At 34.9% G+C, this 22,184-nt stretch overlaps 1 protein-coding gene across 8 annotated transcripts in view; it reads right to left on the reverse strand.

Moving 5' to 3' along the window:
* Positions 1 to 22,184, reverse strand: part of KTN1 (kinectin 1) — a 117,024-nt gene that overhangs the window by 17,273 nt on the left and 77,567 nt on the right. For 3 of the 8 annotated variants that reach the window (XM_088839574.1, XM_055437315.2, XM_055437316.2), the window contains exons 26-40: positions 22,053 to 22,143; positions 21,907 to 21,975; positions 21,391 to 21,428; positions 19,527 to 19,617; positions 16,525 to 16,593; positions 15,464 to 15,501; positions 13,864 to 13,954; positions 11,501 to 11,587; positions 7,976 to 8,065; positions 3,903 to 3,983; positions 2,691 to 2,780; positions 2,478 to 2,570; positions 1,083 to 1,154; positions 788 to 871; positions 539 to 622 (exon numbers count right to left, since the gene is read on the reverse strand). In XM_088839574.1, coding sequence (XP_088695700.1) covers positions 539 to 622; positions 788 to 871; positions 1,083 to 1,154; positions 2,478 to 2,570; positions 2,691 to 2,780; positions 3,903 to 3,983; positions 7,976 to 8,065; positions 11,501 to 11,587; positions 13,864 to 13,954; positions 15,464 to 15,501; positions 16,525 to 16,593; positions 19,527 to 19,617; positions 21,391 to 21,428; positions 21,907 to 21,975; positions 22,053 to 22,143 — 1,168 coding nt within the window. The remainder of the gene's footprint in view (positions 1 to 538; positions 623 to 787; positions 872 to 1,082; positions 1,155 to 2,477; positions 2,571 to 2,690; positions 2,781 to 3,902; positions 3,984 to 7,975; positions 8,066 to 11,500; positions 11,588 to 13,863; positions 13,955 to 15,463; positions 15,502 to 16,524; positions 16,594 to 19,526; positions 19,618 to 21,390; positions 21,429 to 21,906; positions 21,976 to 22,052; positions 22,144 to 22,184) is intronic. The other 5 variants (XM_088839573.1, XM_088839572.1, XM_088839576.1 and 2 more) reach the window with 5 other exon arrangements.

The following is a 22,184-nucleotide window of genomic DNA, read 5'->3' on the forward strand; positions in this document are numbered from 1 at the left end:
TATTATGCTCTGAATGATATGATGATGGTGAAGAATTCCATAAGCTTTGTGTTATATATAATGTATAGAAATGCCAGTTAAAATAAGAAGCTAGATTGGATTATTGCCCTTGAAAGAAGAGTATGTATCTTCCACCTTCCATAATCTCCTTCCATGTTAGACTATAAGAGGTTCAGTTAACTATGGTAACTCTGAGAAACTTTACAATGCAGCCAGTCTTTATGTTGTTTGTTTAATTTCTTTATTCACTGAAAATAATGCTGTTGAAGAAATCTGGTTTTATAAAAAAAAGAAAACTTTTTCGAAAAAGAGTTGCAAGCCAAACATGCCATTGTTAGGAGCTAAGAAAAGAAGGATCATCTTAGGAATCAAGAAAAGACAGACCATCTTGAATCATCAGAATATGAAGATTATCTTAAACTTTAAAAATGCCAAGCTAAGGATGTTAGCAAAGAGAAAGGTTTGGATGACTTCTCCACATGTCAACACAAGTGTTTTCAGAGCCTACTTGATACACAGTGGAGAACGAGCTTCTTACCAAATTTAGCTCTTCATTCTGTCTTACTGCTTCAGAATATGAATCATCAAGTTTTTTCTGCAATTCAGTCAACAGATCTTTCAGCTGCAATGAAGTTTAGAGTTTAAGATTGATCTCCTTATGATATCCAATGTTTGTATACTACTTGGACGCTCTGCCACAAACAACTTACACTGAAATATTTTATCATTCTGTTATAAATTTAACTTCACCTGAGAAGCAAGGTTGAAAAAATTCTATTGTAAGTACCTCTCTGACTTCTGTAACATAGGTAGATCGTTCCATTTCTGCCTTCTCTAGTTCCATTTCCAAATGCTCTCGTTCTCTTCTCAGCTAGCAATGCAACAAAGAAGGAAAAGTTAACAAATATATTTGATACTTCCCTACAATGAAAAGTTACAACACTTACTGAATACAAAACTATACAATAAAGGTACAACAACCACATCATTAGATAAAAGAAATCTTAAACACAGCCTGTAAGAGAACCCTTAATGCTAAAAATGAAGCCATAGGTTACAAATCAAACAATGAGATAACATACATTTTCAGTATCTTTATTTTCTCTTCTTAACCGATCTAGCTCTTGCTCCAAAGATGTGAATGACAACTGCATCTGAAATGTGAAATAATTATATGACCAAGTCAAACCACCAACAATACAAAGGTTTTTCTATCTTGTAGAATTTTAATCAATTAGATACTTCAGAGGTTTTTCTTTTTGGAGGAGAAAGAGTGACTTTATTTCTTTGCCAGGCAAAGGGAGAAAACACTAGGCTACTTCCTCAAAAACTGTGTCCCCAGAGGTTTTGGGTTTTTTATTTTTTAATGTATCTCATTTAAAGCCAAAACAATTTTAAAAGCCCTTAAAAATGAGAGTGTCACATATAACTGATTTAAACTGTGATCAAAACCTACCTCATTTGCATGACATTATATGCAGTCCAGCTAAAGTGCTTAATTTTTTAACAATTAACTGATAATCAGCTTCATCAATCCCCAAATGCTTTATTACAGAATACCATCAACAACCCTAGATTCTGCACAGGTTGGCCCAGGAAAACAAGTGAGCAAGAGACAGCACTCTTTACCATACCTAAGAACTACTATCCATTTTATATAAGCATTTAAGATACCAGATTTGGGCATCTTTGAAGATTCGGAAACCACTTCCCTGATGGATATGGAGGGAAAACTATAAAGAGAAGAAAAACTAAGACTACATTAACAACATTCAGGTCCCATGAACAGAATAAGTACTTACTTTCTCTTGAATACTATATCATGAGTCACAAATCAGTGTTTTAAAACATTGTGAACACCAAATTATCTGCCTTATGTTATCGCATTGTGGTTCTTTAACACCACTTTACATTCTGTATCATTGCGGGGGGGCCTCTTTAAAACAGTGTTTTTAAAACTCTTTAAAACACTGTATCATTGCGGGGGGTGCTCTTTAAAACTCTTGTGTTGGCCCCACAGAGTTTCACCCTCAGTAAGCTATGCTGCTGCTGCTGCTGCTAAGTCACTTCAGTCATGTCTGACTCCGTGCGACCCCATAGACGGCAGCCTACCAGGCTCCCCCATCCCTGGGATTCTCCAGGCAAGAACACTGGAGTGGGTTGCCATTTCCCTCTCCAATGCATGAAAGTGAAAAGTGAAAGTGAAGTCGCTCAGTCATGTCCGACCCTCAGCGACCCCATGGACTGCGGCCTTCCAGGCTCCTCCATCCATGGGATTTTCCAGGCAAGAGTACTGGAGTGGGGTGCCATTGCCTTCTCTATGGGTGGGGCCTAAAAGCATTTCTAATAAGTTCCCATGTGATACTGATGCTGCTGATCCAGAACCCCCACGCTGAGAACTGCCAGTTTGTTTGGATTTTTTTTCAAGAGGTCACACAACTCTTACTTATTTTTTTCCCTAAGCTTTCTTTAAATACCTGTTTAATCGTCTTCTGTGATTCATCAACCTTAACTTTCCATTTATTCTCTTCTTGCTCCACACTTCTCTGTAGCTTCTGTAAAATTCCTTCCTATGAACACAATATAGTTGTTCTGAAAAATTCACGTTCTAATACCAAGATAAACTGCTTAAGCCACTAAGTAATAAATTAATAATTATTTTAAAATGTAGATTAAAAATCATTTCCTACTGTTTCTGCAAGGACGGATTTGTATTTTTCACACTCTAGTTGTAACAATGTGTGCATTTCATCAGCTTCTTTCAACTTGTGCTCCAAATCCTGCAAAGAATGATATAAATAAAAATCCTCTAGTTTTACCAGAAAGTTTTGTGCTTCAAATTTGTTTCTGTACTTATTGATATATTAAGATAAATGGCTTCTGTTTTATCATTAATCACTACATTTCAACCTTCTCAAGTAGCAGTGAAATTCAATGACTTTGTTAAGTCATTTGATTTTCCTAATAAAACTCCCAGTCTGGGACTTCCCTGGCAGTCCAGTGGTTAAGGCACCATGCTTCCAATGCAGGGGACACAGGTTCGAACCCTGGTCAGGGAACTAAGATCTCACATGCCAGGAAAGAAAGTTTAGTCACTCAGTCGTGTCTGACTCTTTGCGACCCTATGGACTGCAGCCTTCCAGGCTCCTCTGTCCATGGGATTCTCCAGGCAAGAATACTGGAGTGGGTTGCCATTCCCTTCTCCAGTGGATCTTCCCAACCTAGGGATTGAACCTAGGTCTCCTACACTGCAGGCAGATTTTTCACTTTTCTGAGCCACCTGAGAAGCCAGGAGGAGTGGCCAAAAGATAAAACTCCTAGATTACGTTTAATACAAAATATAGTCATACAATTTTATATAAATAGGCTTGTCACTATTTAGTCAGACAGTAAAATCAAAGCAGATCCTCATATGAAATAAAGTCACAATGCCACAGGGTTATATTCACGCCACTTGTGATACAAAAAAAAATGAATCTCCCAAATTTTAGCAGTCAAGCATAAAAATGCATCTAGGCTCTGAACACTCCTGAATTGAGGATATGTTAGTAAACCAGTCAGGTTCTATCTATTAACTGATCTTTACTTCCTGAACCCAAACTAAAAAGAGAATCAGAGATAAATATTCAGTTTTATAAATGACTAAGATAACAGAGCTAAAGAAAAGACAAACACCAGCTTTGTACAGATATCAAATATGAGGAAGACAATAGTCTTTGCACCAAAATGTACACAAAATGAAATCACCTTCTTATACTTTCTAAAAAGATCACTATTGTGACCTTTTGTGATCTACATCACTAATGTAGTTATTATCTTTCCCAAACTTAAAGACAAATTCTGATTTATTCTTTTTTTTCTACATTTGTTTAAAATATATATACTTTACTTCTTGAACTAACCTTAACCTCCTCTGAACCTGAAGCTCCAGCCACACATTCTTTTGCCTTCTTTTCAAATCCATGCAACCATTCACTATAACTCTGTGGAGAAAAAAATCAAATAACTAATTTTTAAAAAATACCTAAATGAAGTAAGTAAAAAAAAGTTAAATAACCAAATTGGAAGATTATAAAAAGAAACCGACGTAGACAAACACTATCCCTGTGGAAATCTCAAAAAAGATTATAGTTGTTAAGTAAGTTGTACATGACCTGGCCTTGAAAATAAACACTGAAAATATGCCTGTGTACTACATTACCATCAAAATCAAATCTAAATTTATTTACCCTGTCCAAGGATATTTGCAAATAAATTCAGGCCATACAGGTAAGATTTGGGCTCAAACTAGCCTCTACCACTAACCAGTGCTGGGACTAATAGGTTCAGTCTCTAAGACAGAGAAAGCCTAGATTAAGCAATTTTTCAAACTTTTTTTTTTTAGGAGATAGTTCCACAGAGATACAGTAGTCAGAAGATTTCAGATTCTATGAAGATGTTCCAGGCATTATGAAAATACTTGAAAATAAATATTATGAAACATTTTAAAAATCATAATGAGAAATAAGAATATACAAACATTGATGTGTATAAAATCAACAAAAATTCTATTTGTACTGTAAGGTTAGCTGAGGTAAACACAAGGCATTCTTATAGTCTTAGTCATTATTCCAAATTTAAAAATAAATTATTCTAGACTTTTGATGCTTCTTGTCTGAATTTTAAACTCTGGTAAAGAGTGTTTGGTAGATACTGTAAAGCAAATTTCCTCTTAGGTCTTTGAAAGTGAAAGTCGCTCAGTCATGTCTGACTCTTCGCTACCCCAGGGGCTATACAGTCCATGGAATTCTCCAGGCCAGAATACTGGAGTGGGTAGCCATTCCCTTCTCCAGGGGATCTTTCCAATCCAGGGATTGAACTCAGGTCTCCCGTACTGCAAGCAGATTCTTTACCAGCTGAGCCACAAGGGAAGCCCTAATACTGGAGTGGGTAGCCTATCCCTTCTCCAGTGGATCTTCCTCACCCAGGAATCAAACTGGGGTCTCACATTGCAGGCAGATTCTTTACCAACTGAGCTATCCGGGAAGCCCACTGATAAGTCTTTGGTTTAGTTTAATTCAAGATTTAAAAAAACCACACATACATGAAATTTCTATTAATTGCTCTAATGAAAAACTATTTATGTGGCTGAATCAGGATTCTCTATATTTCATCAAATAAAAATGAAAAACAAAAGAAAATTGGATGCTGAGATCACCCTGTAGTGCAATATCCCATAGTACATTTTAGTCATAAAAGCCTCTTCATTAAAAAGAAAAAATTACATTCCCCTGTGGCTCAGTGGTAAGGAGTCCTCCTGTAATGCAAGAAATGCAGGAAACATGAGTTCAAACCCTGGGCTGGAGGAGGAACTGGCAAACCACTCCAGAATTCTTGCCTGAAAAATTCCATGAACAGAAGAGCCTAATGGGCTACAGTCTATGGAGTCACAAAAAGTCAGACATGACTGAGCACAATCATAAATTTGATTCATGATGAAAACATACTATTAAAATCCCACTTAGCTTCAAATACTAAGATTCCATATAAATTAAATTCAGTTGAAAAATTGTTTAGACGCTTAAAGTACATAAACTTCCCTTCAATCTCGGTCAAATAGTTAAGATCTCTGCTGATTTTCTTAGCAAAAAAATAGAAAACAGTTTATAAAAATTACTTCATGTATAAAAGCCCTTTTATATCTGACTATGTTAATATTAAATTTAATAATTATTGCTTTATCTTAAGGTAAATAGTCTATTATCCATCATATCTCTAAAAACTTAAATACCAGACTCTAAGTAGAACAACTAGACTCTAAGAAGAACAACTCTTCCTATGTTTATTGTAAAAACCGAACTAGAACTGGCAATTTATCCATATTGCCCAGAACAAGGTATTTCATCAATTCAACCAATTATCTATTAAGTGATCAAACCTGAATATATCCTCAACAGTTACAATGAAAACAGAAGCATTTTTGCTTCTTTTGCAAGTTAGACATAGAATGTACTTAGATAAAACCTAAGAGAGCAAGCAGTTAAACTCAGACTGCACAGAGAACAGGTCATTAAGTTTACTTACATCACACCTGGCACCCAAAGCCCTCTCCTTGAAGAAATATCCTGATTCAAAATTTGGGACAGGAAATGCATACGATAAATTCAGGAAAATCTTATCACACCAGTAAGCAAAGAAGCTACCAAAGATTAGCAGTGCTGTGTCAAAAAGATTTGGTAGCCAGACTAAATAAGCTCCAATGGCCCAAAGAAGCACAGGCAAACATTGCTGTTGATTAGTTGCTAAGTCATGTCCATGTTCAACTTTTTGTGACTCCATGGTCAACAGACTCCTCTGTCAACAGAATTTTCCAGGCAAGAATACTAGAGTGGGTTGCCACTTCCTTCTCCAGAGGATCTTCCCAACCCAGGGACTGAACCCACATCTCCTGCACTGGAAGGCAGATACTTTATCACTGAGCCTTACGGCCCTCCTGATGGAAGTGCACAACACTGCTCATGACCGTCTTGCCTCCACCCTGTCCTACCCTTGAAGTGCTGAGTCTGAATCTAATCAGGCCTCCACTGTACCAACTTACAAGATATACAAAGGACAGAGGAACATACTGACATTACAGGGATGCAGTCAGCTAAATCCAGACTGGGAAAATGAACTTGAAACCACTACATTAAAAAAAAAAAAGTGGGCGAGAAGGTATGCTGACAAAAGCAAACTTGTGAAATAAAAAGGATCTAAAAGACATCTTAAATCAGTCACATGCTGACTTTATTTGAATCCTGACTAAAACAAACTACAATAAGTTGTTATTACTTCATTAAAATAGATTGTATCACAACTGAAGAAATCCAAGTATTGACTAGATGAATGATGTAAGAAATTTTTAAAAAATATAAAATAGTATTTTTGAAGGAATCCTTATTATTTAGAAATATTTACTAATGAAATGCTCTGATGTTTGACTTCCTCCAAAATAACGTAGGAAGTATAAGGTTAGAGTTAAAACAAGACTGTCAGTATCAATGCATGTCGTATAGGTAATTGCTAAGGTGAGATACGAGGTACATCAGGCTCATTATGCTATTCTCTCTACTTTTGACTGTATGTATAATTTTCCATTAAAAGAAAAAAAGACCTATAGTATCATTTTAGAAAACTACATGCATACTCACTGGCTTTCTTTCTCTGCCCTCAAATATTCATTATATTCTATGAATCAAGCAAACTTTTCTCTCCCATTTAAAACACATACAATCTCAATTAAAACAAGTTATTCCAAATCATCTTCAAGACTTCTGCTTAAAAAGTTAACAGATGACCAAAATCTTAAGTTGTGAAATAAAAAGAGCCTAGTTCTTAGTAGTAAATACTTTTTAAAATAAAGTGTTCCTAAAATTAAGAAGGAATCACCTAAAATTAAGTTCTATTTTTAATAAAGCCATTAAGAATATTACTGAATTTTTAACCACTCTTGGGTCTTCCCTGGTGGCTCAGACAGTTAAGCATCTGCCTACAATGCAGAAGACCAGGGTTTGACCCCTGAGTCAGGAAGATCCCCTGGAGACAGAAATGTCTACCCACTCCAGTACCCTTGTCTGGAGAATTCCATGGACAGAGAAGCCTGGTGGGCTGCACTCCATGGGGTTGCAAAGAGTAGGACACAACTGAGTGACTAACATTTTCACTTTCAACCACTAATGACTTATGAAGAAATATTTCTTTCCCATTTATGATGTTTATAACCTAAATAATGTCTTATAAATTTTATAGATTATAATAAAGTAGCAATTGAAACAACATAAATTATTTTGAACCAAGTTAACTGATTTTAACTACTCAAGACACCCTAGGTTAAAAATGAGAAAGACTGATAAGCACACCATTAAAACCAAGTGCAGAGCGCAAATGCTACTTATTCACAACTTCCTTAAATAATGATAAAGATGTCATGTTTTAAAAAATAATAAATTAATCTTACCAAATTAGAAGGGACAGACACCTTTGGAAATAATTTTTTGAGAACTTCTTTAGCTTCTAACTCAACAGCTTCCACGTGCTGTTGTCTTTCCTAAAGCAGAGGAAGCACCAAATCAAACTCAGAAGATTATAGAATTGAAAAATAAAAAAGCTACAGTCTTTTAAGCTTAAAGGAAGAAAAGGCAATGGTATTTTTTAAATTCTTATTACTGACAAATGTTCAAATTTCCCATTCTGAAAGCTCAAAATGCTTACATAAGAAAAAAATTGCAAAATCTCAAAGGCATCCTAAGTAACAAAAATGTCTTATATTAATCAAGCTAAGGCAATATCTGACAATATGAACATTTTCTTTGCCATCAAGTAATACCCCTTCAGGAACAATTTAAAAACCACAAAACAAAACAAAAAACAGTTCCTACAGCTAAAACAAGCTACATGCAAAAAATGTGTATCTGGGTGACATAACTGAGGCTGGCAAGTCTCTTTCCAAAAAATACATCACTGATGTACGATAATACCATGGGATTAAAATGGCAACTTTGATACTTCCAGTTTCAAGGTAATGTGAAGCTATTTATGCTAAACAAAGGGGGAAGAAAGAACCACCAAAATTTGACAAGTGTAAAGAGGGAAAAGGAGTAAAGAGGGAAAATTGATGGTATACTACTTCACCAATGCCATACATCACGAAAACTAATATGCATGGACTCTGTCAGCTGTAAATTTAAAGATAACTATTACAAATACTTGCCTAGATTTGGTGATTTCAAATCCAAGTCTAATGGGTATCAATGATTAATTCAAAGCCAGTTTGTCAAAATTAGGATAATGATTTGATCACACAAAAAATAAATATCTAATATTCAAATTATCTCTACAAGATTAAAAAAAGACATCTATAAAGATACACATCTAAACAAAGCCAAGAAAATCATCTCAAAACACTGGTGAAGTTCAACATGTGACAAGAAGGCAAGCAAGCTAGCAAGATCTCAAGCCTTTCCCCCATTATTTAAACTGATCTTTCAAATCTAATACAGATTTAAGATGCACACACTTCAATTTAAGAAAATCTAATAATATAAAAAATCTAAAGTTACACAAAAAGAAGCTAGAGATTAATCATATTCTGTACATACAAAATGCTGTTACTTTACTCAGATTAGTGGCAGGATTTTAAAAATGGAATATTTAATAGAGTACTTTCAATAATTCAATGAGTTTTAATGGAATATTTTCAATAACTCAATAAAGTCCACTATTTTTCAGAAATATACCCATCTAACTGCATAAAATAAGGTACATTTATTTAAGGAAAATGATTAACAACTAATTCAGAAACAATCAAGAGCTCATTTTTATCATCTGACCATAGAAGTGGTGGGCTTCCCTGATAGCTCAGCGGATAAAGACTCCATCTGTAATGCAAGAAACACAGGAGACAGGGGTTTGATCCCTGGGTCTGGAAGATGCTCTGGAGAAGGAAATGGCAACCCACTCCAGTATTCTTGCCTGAAAAATCCCATGGACAGAGGAGTGGCGGGCTACAGTCCATGGCGTCACAAAGAGTTGGACATGACTGAGCAACAAAGCATAGAAGCAGTAGAGCAACCTCTAAAGAAAATCAGTTAGGAAGAGAGACTGTGGGACAGAAAACTTTCTGAAAATTCCCCAAAGGAAAAATAATCTAACTAAAGGAAATAGGTGTCTAATTTGTAACTAACAAGAACAAAGGAACAAGTTAGGTTAAAAGTTTTCATTTGACATAGTAGTTTGGTTGTGAATAGCAATTTCCATTCCACCTTAAACTCTGGAAAAGATTTAACTGAAAATTGCATCATTATCATTATTTCCTTACTATTCCAACCTCGTTACTATTTTTATCTAAGTGTAATAGTGTGTGAAATGTCTTTCATGTGAACCTGTCAATTACAGTGATCCCTCAAGAAACTTGTAGTCTATAGGTTAATCAGTATCACTTTACACCTATGCTATCTCAGGACTGTCTAAATACACACATTAAAACAGAGAAAGAGTATAAAATCTATGCTCTATAGATCATCAGCCATGCAAGAGGCCATCATGCATTTGGTGATGAGGTTTGAAACATAGATAAATTCTTATATTCCTTACCAAACACATGGTGAAACAAATTCTAGTTTTCTTTTGGAATCATAACATGCAAGAATGCCTATGACAAGTGGTATGTCACTTCTTGTAGGAATAGCATGACATTAAGTTTAGCACTTTGTAGATAACCAGCCTCATTAACAAAATAAAAGCTAAAAGGGAGCTCTTAACTGTGAAAACCAAAGTTATAGAAACAATCAGAAACTATACAGAGCCCCTATTGCTGACAGAGCTGACTGTAGCCACTGACAATGAAACAATAATGTCCAAGCTGGCCTAGATTTTTCTATTCTCTGGACTGGATTTCTCTGGTCCCAATATTTGCTCGCTGTTTCAAATCAAGATTTTAGTGAAAATTAGGGCCTGATGAGTAAGTAACTAAACATAAATCCATTACACTAAAGGAAAATATACTACAAACATATATTCGATTAAAATTTTTATTAAAATTCTACTCTGCTTTTTTTAAAAAAGTCCTTCAAATGTCATAAAGACCTACATTTAAAATTCAACATATTACCTTAGCACACAAAATATTGATACTTCTAGAATGCTGAATTGAATAACATAATGAACTTTAACCCATAACAAAAATTCAACAATTTTGTTCCAAGTTTATTCTTGGTAGGAATTTTCAAAATTCTTGAAACTGCCCCAATTATTTCTCTCAATCTTTAACTTCTCAATTATAATTGATTTGAAATCTTTAAATCCATGGAACAACTTGAACTCAGGGAGAATTCTTAATTATTTGTAAGACAGAGGGGGATATATGTTCTAGGAGTACTTTATATACTCCAGTTAAGAGAATTATCCCTTATACTAATACTGTATACTAAACATATATGCATCATTACTGTCCAGCCACTTAAAAACCTAGTTTAATTTCATCTCTTCTAAGGAACCATGTCCAATAACACACCCAAAATTGATGACTTCCCTGTATTTCTGAAGACTTTCATCGTTTTCCACCTTGTTTGAGTCATCTTGGTATGCCTCAGAGAATCTAGGAGAATCCACTGGGTGTATGTTTGTTAATTAGATTAGATCTCTTCGGCTCAAGAGTTTTCACCAAGTTCTCTTAACAAACCCAAGAGATACACTCTGCCTGACAAGAGCTTACATGGGTAGCACAGGCCTCCTGAAACTCTTAAGCTTAAAGCAGTAATCACCAAAGCTCAAAAAAATCAGATAATCACAACAAAACAGCATGCCCAAAATTAAAGCTTCAAGGAGTAGGTGAAAAAAGCAGAGATGACAGAGGTGATAAATATGGATGATAAGGAGATTTTATATTTAAATTGCAGTAAAATTAAATGCTTTAGTCGGATTTTAAGACAAGCTGCAGATTTTCTCTGTTCAGTGGATCGTTTCTAGGAGTTAGCATTACAACCTTGGAAGTCTTGTTCACTTTGTCCTGCAGCAATTTTTCAGTTGATGCCAATGCTTCCATTGCTTCCCAGTTTTTCTCCCGAAGGTCCTAATCATTTTTAGAAAGAATGATTTCAGTTTATCCATTAATGAAATATTTTTGCTTTTTGCTTCATCAGTATTTTGCACTGCATTTAAATGCTGGTTACTGCAAAATTATTTCAATGGGAAAATATGTATATTAGCAAAAAAATAAAAAGCAATGTTTAGAAGTTTGAATGAGAAAATAAAGATGCCCACTTCCCATGTTTTAGTATACACACCAAATATGCCAGCTTTAAAGTAATTACTATGCACACAAGACAAAGAAGAAAGCATTCAAAAGTAAGCACAGAAACCAAGATTACAAATATAATTTCAGGTACATTGAATATCAAAGGATTAAGGACAGAACAAATACACAAGTATTACAAAAGCCTTTAAATATGATTTTTAAACAGGACCCAATATCATTCATGGGACTTTCCACTGCAGCATAACAATTTTTCCTCTAAATATGTTCTATTGATTTAACACATTTCAAATCTACCTAGGAATAACATAGGGAATCACTGTATTTCATCTTTCTTGACATGGTCAAATGTGCATACCAAAAAACAACCTGACAGGAATTGCACAAGTTACTTGGTCAAGACAAGCAGGGAAGCTAGAAAGCTATTAAACCCATTCTTTTGTAAGAGAAAGAAGCTGAGCTCTGAAAGATCTATTTTAACAGCATTTCATTAGCAAATATTAATAAGGACAATCTGCTATATTTCCGTCTTTTTTCAGATTTAGAAATCTAAAAAGATTAAAAACAAAAACTAAAACACCAATAACCACTATGGATTGAATGCTTACTTGTGTGTCCAACACTGTACCTGGCACTTCACATAAATTTTCATTAATCCTCCTGACAACCCGAAGAAGTACGTATTCCCATTTTATGGATGGCAAAACCACAGCTCAGGTAAGTTAATAAACATGACCACGTGTACAAAGCAAATGAGGAGGCAGAACTAGAACCACTGACGTCACATCTGCTGGCCTCCAGTGTCCTGGCTCTTTTCAGACACAACAATGCCTCCAGCACTGCTGCTGCTGCATTAAACTGGCGTTACTATGCCTTCCTTATCTCACAATTCCAATCATAAAACACAGCTAAGATGTTAACAGTAATACTGGCAAATTCATCTCAGGTTTTCTGGCCAAGCAATGCTGTTAGTAACGTTACAAACACACAAAGGGCAATTCACGTACCTAATTTTGACAAACTCAGGGGAGCAGAAACATGTCAACTTGTTAAATTAACAAATTAATGCAAACTTTGAAAAATCAAATTTCATTAGAAAATACCGGCTTAGATTTCAATAACATTTCTAACTTTCCTCAAGTCTTAACAATGAAACTTGTGTGTACAAAAATTCTTCATCTAGCAAGAATGCTTGTATTCTACTTAAAGGTGCATCTTCTGATCAGAGAGACTTTAAGAAACTCATCTAAATTTACTATTTGTCAATATTTCTCAGGGCACTATCCATCCATTATAACCTAAATGTATTCAGGTTGTGAGGCCTGCTGCTGCTGCTAAGTGACTTCAGTCGTGTCCGACTCAGTGTGACCCCACAGACGGAAGCCCACCAGGCTCCCCCATCCCTGGGATTCTCCAGGCAAGAACACTGGAGTGGGTTGCCATTTCCATCTCCAATGTGTGAAAGTGAAAAGTGAAAGTGAAGTCGCTCAGTCGTGTCCGACCATTAGCGACCCCATGGACTGCAGCCTACCAGGCTCCTCCGTCCATGGGATTTTCCAGGCAAGAGTACTGGAGTGGCTTGCATTGCCTTCTCCGGTTGTGAGGCCTACAACATGCTTAATCACCAAAATTTGAAAATACCTCTCAGTTTAAAAGGGAAGTGCCAGAGACTTCAAAAGACACATAATTATTGAAAATACTAAGTTTGAATTCTAGCATTACTTTTATAGTTTACAAAAAGGCTAGCCCAGTCAAAAAGAGAAAAGCCTTTAAGATGATGAGCTGAAAGAATAATTTTCCAGTAAAAGTTCAACAGAAAGTAAACTATAGGTTTTTTTCTTAAGTTGAAGCTATAATAATTCTAACTTGAATATTTAAATATTCAGATGTATACAAAATGGACTTTTCACTTATTCATTTAAAATAAAATCTACTCTCTAATAAAGTGATTTCCCCAATAATGTTCTCAAAAAACCTACACACAAAACAGTAATTTCCTACTTTAAAGTAAAAGTAGATTAAAAGAATTCTAATCCATGGATTTCAGTGAAATAATAATAATAAGTTTTATTCTGATAAACACTTGCACTTACATTATTTTTCTTCCTCTGGTGTTCAACAGCATCCTTCAAAGAATCTAACTCATTCTCAAGATCAGTTATTTCCTTCTCTCTTTCTGAAATTCTAAACCAGAAAATGGATTTATGTAACAGTATTTTAGGTAAACAGTGAACATAGTAACAAATTTGTTACTACAAAATAAAAACAGCAAGTAGGTGATGCTTTGAAAAACGCAGTAACCTAGGCAAACTCTTTAAGCTTAACTACAGTTACCAAAGAAAATCTATTTTCAGAATGAATTCTTATTTTCAGAAATAAATAAAACTTTACAGTATGATATGTTGACATTTATGCTAAAAAGAAATCATCCCCTAAGAAACAGTTCATGAATACATGAACTGCTATAGTTGTAGTTACTTCTATTTTTAACTAGGGCAGTGAAGCAGCTATTTTCACAAGAATAAAAAGTGATGTAGGTGCACTCCCTTAAATTTTTTTTTTCAGAAGGTAATGAAATCAATTATGACTTTCAGTGGCTAACCCACAATAAAAGTATGACATTAACATAAGGTAGGTGTTCTCTTTTCACTTTCATAACAGTCTTAGGATTCATGTTATTTTGGTTCTGTCAAATGACTTAGTTACTTCCCAGAAATGCAGAAAGAAATGACAAAGATTTATACTTTGATTCTGTTATAGCTGAGAAGTAGCTAGGGTAGAAAATTAAATTACAAATACCTCTTCCCTAAGAATAAGGCTCTATATAAGGGGTTCGCAAACTAGAGTTCTGGGCAAGATCCACAGTATGGTTTTGTATGGACCTCAAGCCAAGATCTGATTTTATGTTTTTAAAGAATTGTGGGGGGTAAAGGGAAAAAGGGATATGAAACAATGTGGCCCAGAAAGTCTAAAATATTCACTATCAGGCCACTTATTAAAAAGAAGTTTGCTTGCTAACCCTTGCTCTACATAGACAAACTCAAGACCCAATTTAACAGTAAATGATTCTAAACTAGTAACTTTGTAAACCACCAACTTTGTAAACAAGATGGAAGAACATATAGATATATCACTGAATATACTTAATGTGGCTGACATTTAACATGTTGAAGCATACCAACTTATCTGAAATGACCTTAAATATAGCCTCTTAGAGAAAAATACAGACCCACAATAAAAATGTTTCGGTTTAAAAAAAAACAAAAACAAAAAAACTCCTTAAAAGACAGCAACCATAAAAATTACAAGATTTGCTTTTTTAATGCAGAAGCTAAACCAAAATTTGCATGGTTCAATTCCATAATGATATCAGTAGAATAAGTGAGATAATTTAAGGTAAATTACTAAAGGCTTCAAAGTATAGCTATATGTGATTAGATATTTTCTGAATGCCTGAAATGTCCAGTATCACGCTCAACAAAATGTTCAAAGAAATCCAAATATTTAATACCATAAAAGGAACATTAGCTCAGCCAAAGGCATAGCTAAGCTCTTTGATCTACTATCCAAGAAATCCAAATAGAACCGTAAAAATAGAGGAGCATTTGCAATTACATTAAATCGCTTATCTGAGAACTGTTTAGTAACAAGAATTTACCACTTTTCAAATTGTGAATAAAAAATATTACTTACACTTTTAACAGTTCTTCATGAGGGGGAAAAGAAGATGCCTATTAAAAGAGTTCAATGTTACTTTAAAACATAGCTTTCCAGAAGACTGCAAATAATTAAAACTCTTCTCAGACATAAATTTAAGACAACACCAACGGTAAAACTATAGCATAACTGATATGTCATCAAAAAGTAATTTTAATAAAAACATGTATACATTTATAAAACATATTGAGTGTTAAATCAAATCTCCATTGTCACTATATTCTTAAAACTTTACACTTAAATATATATCAGTTTCCTATCAGGTGCAAAGCACTAGTTAATACCTTAAATTTTCATAATGCACAATTCATATTTGACTATGTTAAGTTTTCAAAAGTAAAAAAAAAATAAAACCATTAATGAAGGAAAGGTTAGGTAACTTGTATATAAAAAACTTTACATAATATTTACCTATTATGTACATAGTCCTTCATATACAGTATTTATTCTTGATGACTACAATCTCCCAAACTAAACTACTATAAACTTCTTGTTGACAAGGACGCTAATTCTTTTGTCCATCAAAACAGTTTCCAGTTTATCCATACACATACATAAATAATTTAAAGACTATTTTGGTAACATTAATTAAAAAAACATACACATCATATTTTTACCAAACAGAATTATACTTTGAAAAAGTATTTTGAATAGTGGTCAATTATTACTTATAATATTACACATTTCTTAGTTTCTCTCCAATTGTAGATATTTTGAGAAAAGGGGAAGAAGTAAAGCATACACACAGTTTTAAACTGACCTCTAAAGGATTTTATCTGACTTGCTAAGGAAAGCATTCTAAAGGATCTGAAAACAGAGACACACAGATACAAAACAGAGCTGGAATATATATACAGTAATATTGTGGCTACTTTATAAACTACAGATTACCATATCTTGGCTATGACATAGCCAACTACTTTATATTTTAGGAAATTTGATAAACAGTTATAAATAAAACAATGAAAAGACAAAAGTCATGAGTCATAAAATTTTTACCACATAAATAAAAAGGCAAAGCATCTAACAGAACTTACCTCTTGGTAGTTTTGTTGCTTAAGCTCCTCAATTTGGGACTTAAACAATTTGTTTTCATCTTGTACTTCCTATTTAAACAAAAATTAAACATGAATACAGAAATTTTTATTTTCAATATAAACTTTAAAACATGTCACACAAACCAGGGAAATTCTAAAATAATAAAGATTTTCAAACGGTATAATAAGCCCTATATTAAAACACTTTATAAAATTAGAATAGGGATTCCCAGGTGCCAAGAGTGATAAAGAACCTGCCTGCCAATGCAGGAGACATATGAGAAGTGGGTTTGATCCCTCGGTGGGGAAGATCCCTTGGAGGCCCAAGGACATGGCAACCCACTCCAGAATTCTTGCCTGGAGAATCCCAAGGACAAAGGAGCCTGGCAGGCTACAGTCCATAGGGTCACAAAGAGTCAGATGCTACTGAGGCAACTTAGCACACACACATGCATAAAGCTGGAATAATTAAATTATTCTGTACTATCTGCGGAATGAGTATGTCTCAATGGAAGAAATCCAGAAACAAACCCAAACACCTGTAGGAATTTACTACAGGGTGATACCTCAAATCAGTAAGGCAAGTTCTACTGAAATTTTGTACTGGATATGTCTCTGCGTGGGGGCTGTCCTACATACTGCCGGATGTTTAGCAATATCCACAGTCTCCACCCACTAGATGCAGGAGCACCCCTCTACAGCTGTGGAGTACACTGGAGCGAGGGGGAGGGGGCGGGGGGGAGAAGCACCGCAGTAAAATAATAACGGATTACTTAAAAATGTAGCTTGTCTTTTCTAAGGTTGAAATGCTAATCTCATAACTTAAATTACATGTGAATAAAACATCTAAGCAAAAATAAATAAATTATCAACAGTATTAGAAGAAAACATGTGAAAACACTCTTATGATCACAGAAGGAGAAATAAATTTCAAGACTTCAAACTCAGAAAATTACTTATATCTGAGTACATAAAAGTTTTAAACTTCTAAGGTGGCGGGGAGGGGACAAAGGAAGTCAAAAGAAAAACTTAAATTGCCTCACATATGACAGAATCAAATTTCTCTTATTACGTGAAAAGGATCTTACTTACTAAATTAGTTTTTTTAAAAAGTCAACCAAGAGGAGGAAATTAGGAAACTCATTTACAAATACTCATATACAAATGAAGAGTGCTTAACTTCTCTCACTCTTGTTTAGTCACTAAGTCACTGGTAGCGTCCATGTCCAGCTCTTTTGCAACCCTATGGACTGTAGCCTACCAGGCTCCTCTGTCCATAGGATTTCCCAGGCAAGAATACTATAGTGGGTAGCCATTTCCTTCTCCAAGGATTGAACCTACGTCTCCTGCACTGGCAGGAGAATTCTTTACCAATGAGCCCACCTGGGGAGCCCTACTTCTCTCACTAGCAAATGCAAATTAAAATAATCTAACCATCTTTCAAGCAGAATATCAAATCTTTCATCTTCATCAGTATTGATGAGGATGAAAAGGAATGGCTCTCTGTTGGAGAATGTAATTTAGTTGTTGTAGTTCAGTTGTTTAATTGAGTGTAATTTATTTGTTCAGCTGTAATTCAGTCTATCTGAGAGTGTAAATTAGTAAAAACACTTGGGAGGGCAATTTAGCATTATCTGACAAAATTTTAAATGAATATACTTGGGAACAAAAGGGAATGTGTCAGAACCAACCCATGGAGCAGAAAATGTGAAAACAAGTATGTGAGACAATGTTGCTGTTCAGTCGCTCAGTCCTGTCAGACTCTTTGCAACCCGTGCACTGCAGCACACCAGGCTTCCCTGTCCTTCACAATCTCCCAGATTTTGTTCAAACTCATGTCCGTTGAATTAGTGATGCCATTCAACCATCTCATCCTCTGTCATCCCCTTCTCCTCCTGCCTTCAATCTTTGCCAGCATCTGGGTCTTTTCCCATGTGTTGGCTCTTCACATCAGGTGGTTAAAGTATTGGAGCTTCAGCATCAGTCCTTCAAATGAATATTCAGGACTGATTTCCTTTAGGACTGACTGGTTTGATCTCCTTGCAGTACACGGACTCTCAAGAATCTTCTCCAGCACCACAGTTCGAAAGCATCACTTCTTCGGGGCTCAGCCTTCTTTCTGGTCCAACTCTCACATACATGCATGAGACAATGCAGACGTCTAAAATCTTCTACCACTTCAAAGCAAAGTTCTATAAGGACTTTCAGTACTAACTACAAATGAAGATGACGTGATACTATTTTCTATTTTAACTATCACTTTCAAGAAGGGAAAAAAACCCTCTGCATAAAACTTTCACCCAAAAGTTCACGTGCAGGAATTTTAAACACAGATACAGTACTGTATGAGAAACAGCCTGCCAATGCAGGAAGACATAAGAGACACAGGTTCAATCCCTGGGTCAGGAAGACCATCTGGAGAAGGGAATGGCAATTCACTCTAGTATTCTTGCCTGGGAAATCCCATGGACACAGGAGCCTGGTGGGCTGCAGTCCCTAGGGTAGCAAAGAGTCAGACACGACTGAAACAACTTAGCATGGCACTGTAAATACAGAAAGTGTGTGTGTTAAGGATACTCACAAAGAATTGTTTTAACAGGAAACACAACTCTAAATAATCTAGGTATTCATAAACTAAGACTGGCGGTATAAATAATAACACAATCATACAAAAAATATAACAACATCATTAAACATTAAGATAAAAATGTGCTGATGTGGAAATATCTCAGAAAGATTATTAACTGGGTGAGCAGAGAAGCAAAAAACAAAAGTGTGTATGATTAAAAATACAGTATATTTAAACACATACACATTTTATGCATGGGCACTTACTCAGAAGATATATGAAAAAGTGACAGTAGTTATCTGAGGAATGAGACCCAGGATCTGGGTGGGAGGGAATGTCATTTTGTATTCTATCTTCTCCTTCAGTAGTTAAAATTGTTTTCAAACATGCAAAGACAGTAACTCACATGATAACCTTAAGTAAACACATTTACCTGTAACAGCTTTGTTTTGCTAGAAAGATCACTCTCCCTCTCTCTTAGCACAGTTTCTAGTCTCGCCATTTCATTTTCCTTTTCTTTCAACCTAGAATTTTTACAAAGATGTTATACTTAGTTAGGTGAATTGGAGGAGCATAGAAGAATTTTAGGACAATAAACTTTTCCTTTTATGATTCTATAATGATAGATACATTAGTCAAAAATCTACAGAATGTACAACACAAAACTGAACCCTAATGGATACTATGGACAGTTAATAACAATATACTGACTTCACTTATGAATTGTAACAAATTACCACACTAATATAAGGTGTAAATAAGAAGAGAAATGAGAGGGGAGGGTGTACAAAAATTCTCTGTATTGCTCTCTCAATTTTCTCTGTAAACGTAAAAGTGCCCCCCAAAATATTGCATTAATTTTTTAATGTGAGGTAGAAATAAATCTAAAATCATACTTTAATGATCTATATACCACTAAGAGGGCTTCCCTTATAGCTCAGTCAGTAAATAATCCGCCTGCAATGCAGAAGATCTCGGTTCGATTCCTGGGTTAGGAAGATCCCCTGGAGAAGGAAATGGCAACCCACTCCAGTATTCTTGCCCGGAGAATCCCCATGGACAGAGAAGCCTGGCAGGTTACAGTCCATGGGGTCTTAAGAGTCAGACACAACTTAGCAACTAAACCACCACCACCATACCACTAACAACAGGCCTCAAACATGTCTCTCAGCTTTCTATTTGCAAATGACACAAAACCACTTGGACAGTTACACAAGTCCACAAGATAAACAATTGTACAAATGAGCAATATTAGTGCCATAAATAGAGACATCCTCTTTTTCTCCATGAAGATAATGACAATAAATATCTTCAATATTTTATTTCTTTAAAGATAACAGCTTCAAAAAGCCACTTCAACTGAATAGATCATATCTAAGCAAAAATCTCTTAAAATTAATAGAAGGCCAAAAAGATTAAGTCCAGATATACTTTTTACCACTTAGATCAATTTGAGAGAACAGACTTCATAGGATAAAAATTTTCTAGGAGGAACAGATTAATACTTCCTATGCTCATTGCACGTATGCTAAGTGCATGCTAAGTCACTTCAGTCGTGTCCGACTCTATGCGACCCTATGGACTGTAGCCTGCCAGGCTCCTCTGTCCATAAGATTCTCCAGGCAAGAATACTGGGGTGGGTTCCTGTTTCCTCCTCCAGGGGATCTCCCTGACCCAGAGATCGAACCCACATCTCTTCTTGTCTCCTGCCTTTTCAGGTGGGTTTCTTTTCCACTAGTGCCACCTGGGAAGCCCATGCTCATTAGATTGAATATTTTTACTATTCGGCTTATTAGATTGAATATTTTTACTATTTGGCACAATATGACTGACATGACAAAAGATATTACTTTCCCCAAAACGCAAGTTACTTTTATAGAAAGATTCCATATTCACTATCAAGATTATGGCTAAGATTATCTTCTGGTTAATTCAGAGATTTTGATCTTTCAAGTAATAAAAATGACTTTAATTTGAAATAAATTTAACCTCTCTTTACAATAACTACATACTTCATTCAAAAAGAGAGAGAGACAGAGAACTTAAAACCAGTCCATATTAACAGAGAGTATTTTGGAAAATGCATTTGAAGAGTTTGGTAAGGATAGTCTCCAGGTATCTGAAAGCACCTGAAAGGTCTCTGTTTTATTACACCAAATAGAGATTTATTTACCCTTGGATTATAATTCCTACTTAACAAGAAAGTTAAAGACTTAGAAGAAACTCATAATATTCAAGGACATTCAAGAAAATATTAAAAATTTCCTCTTTAAAATGCTGGCTACAAGTATACTTACACAATCTGAAGTTCTTCAAATTGTGATGCAGAACACGCCTAAGAAACAGATTTCACATTTTTAATTCTAACGTCAAAAAGATGAGGTTCTACAACATATTACAGAATGAGTCACCAATAAAAAAAAAACACAATTATCTATGGTAGATTTAAGATTGAGCCACTCATAAAACAAAGGATGAATTTTCTTTAATTTTTAATATCCATTTGTTAAAGGATTACAGATTAATACACCAATTAAACAACACACACTTAAAAAGGAGAAGGAGAGTCCGTCTGAAAAAGTAAGGAGAGGAAATGCTTTGAGACTCAGGTTGACAAATGAGGCAGTGATAGATTTGACAGGAATAAAAGTTAATTTTATTTTATCAACAGCAATAAAACTACGATACCACAGTAATTTTTATGGCAAAAAAAAAAACTCAGGAGACTATAATAACTTCTTTATTTTCTAGTACAGTAAAATAGAGATTCCTCATTTTTTATAAAATATGCTGGCAATCTGTTTATACTATACCTCTTGAAACTTATGCTGTGCAAATTCCTGAACATGAGTTTTTAAAGATTCATTTTCTTCTTGAAGATCCTGAAAAAGAGTAAGTCTGAATAAAATTGATATTGAAATATAAAAAAGGGTGTTACCTTTTATTTTTAACTTCTCACCTGTAACCGTCTCCCTCTATTGTCTAGGTCTTTCTCCTTCTCTTCTAAAACAGTCTTCATGTTATTCATCTGTTCCTCCTTTCCTTTTAATCTAACAGTAAGTTAATAAGAACTATCAATGAAAATGTTACA

Source organism: Moschus berezovskii, chromosome 9, assembly GCF_049115385.1.
Source record: "Moschus berezovskii isolate FMDL1 chromosome 9, NW_MosBer_1.0, whole genome shotgun sequence".
Lineage (NCBI taxonomy): Eukaryota > Metazoa > Chordata > Mammalia > Artiodactyla > Moschidae > Moschus > Moschus berezovskii.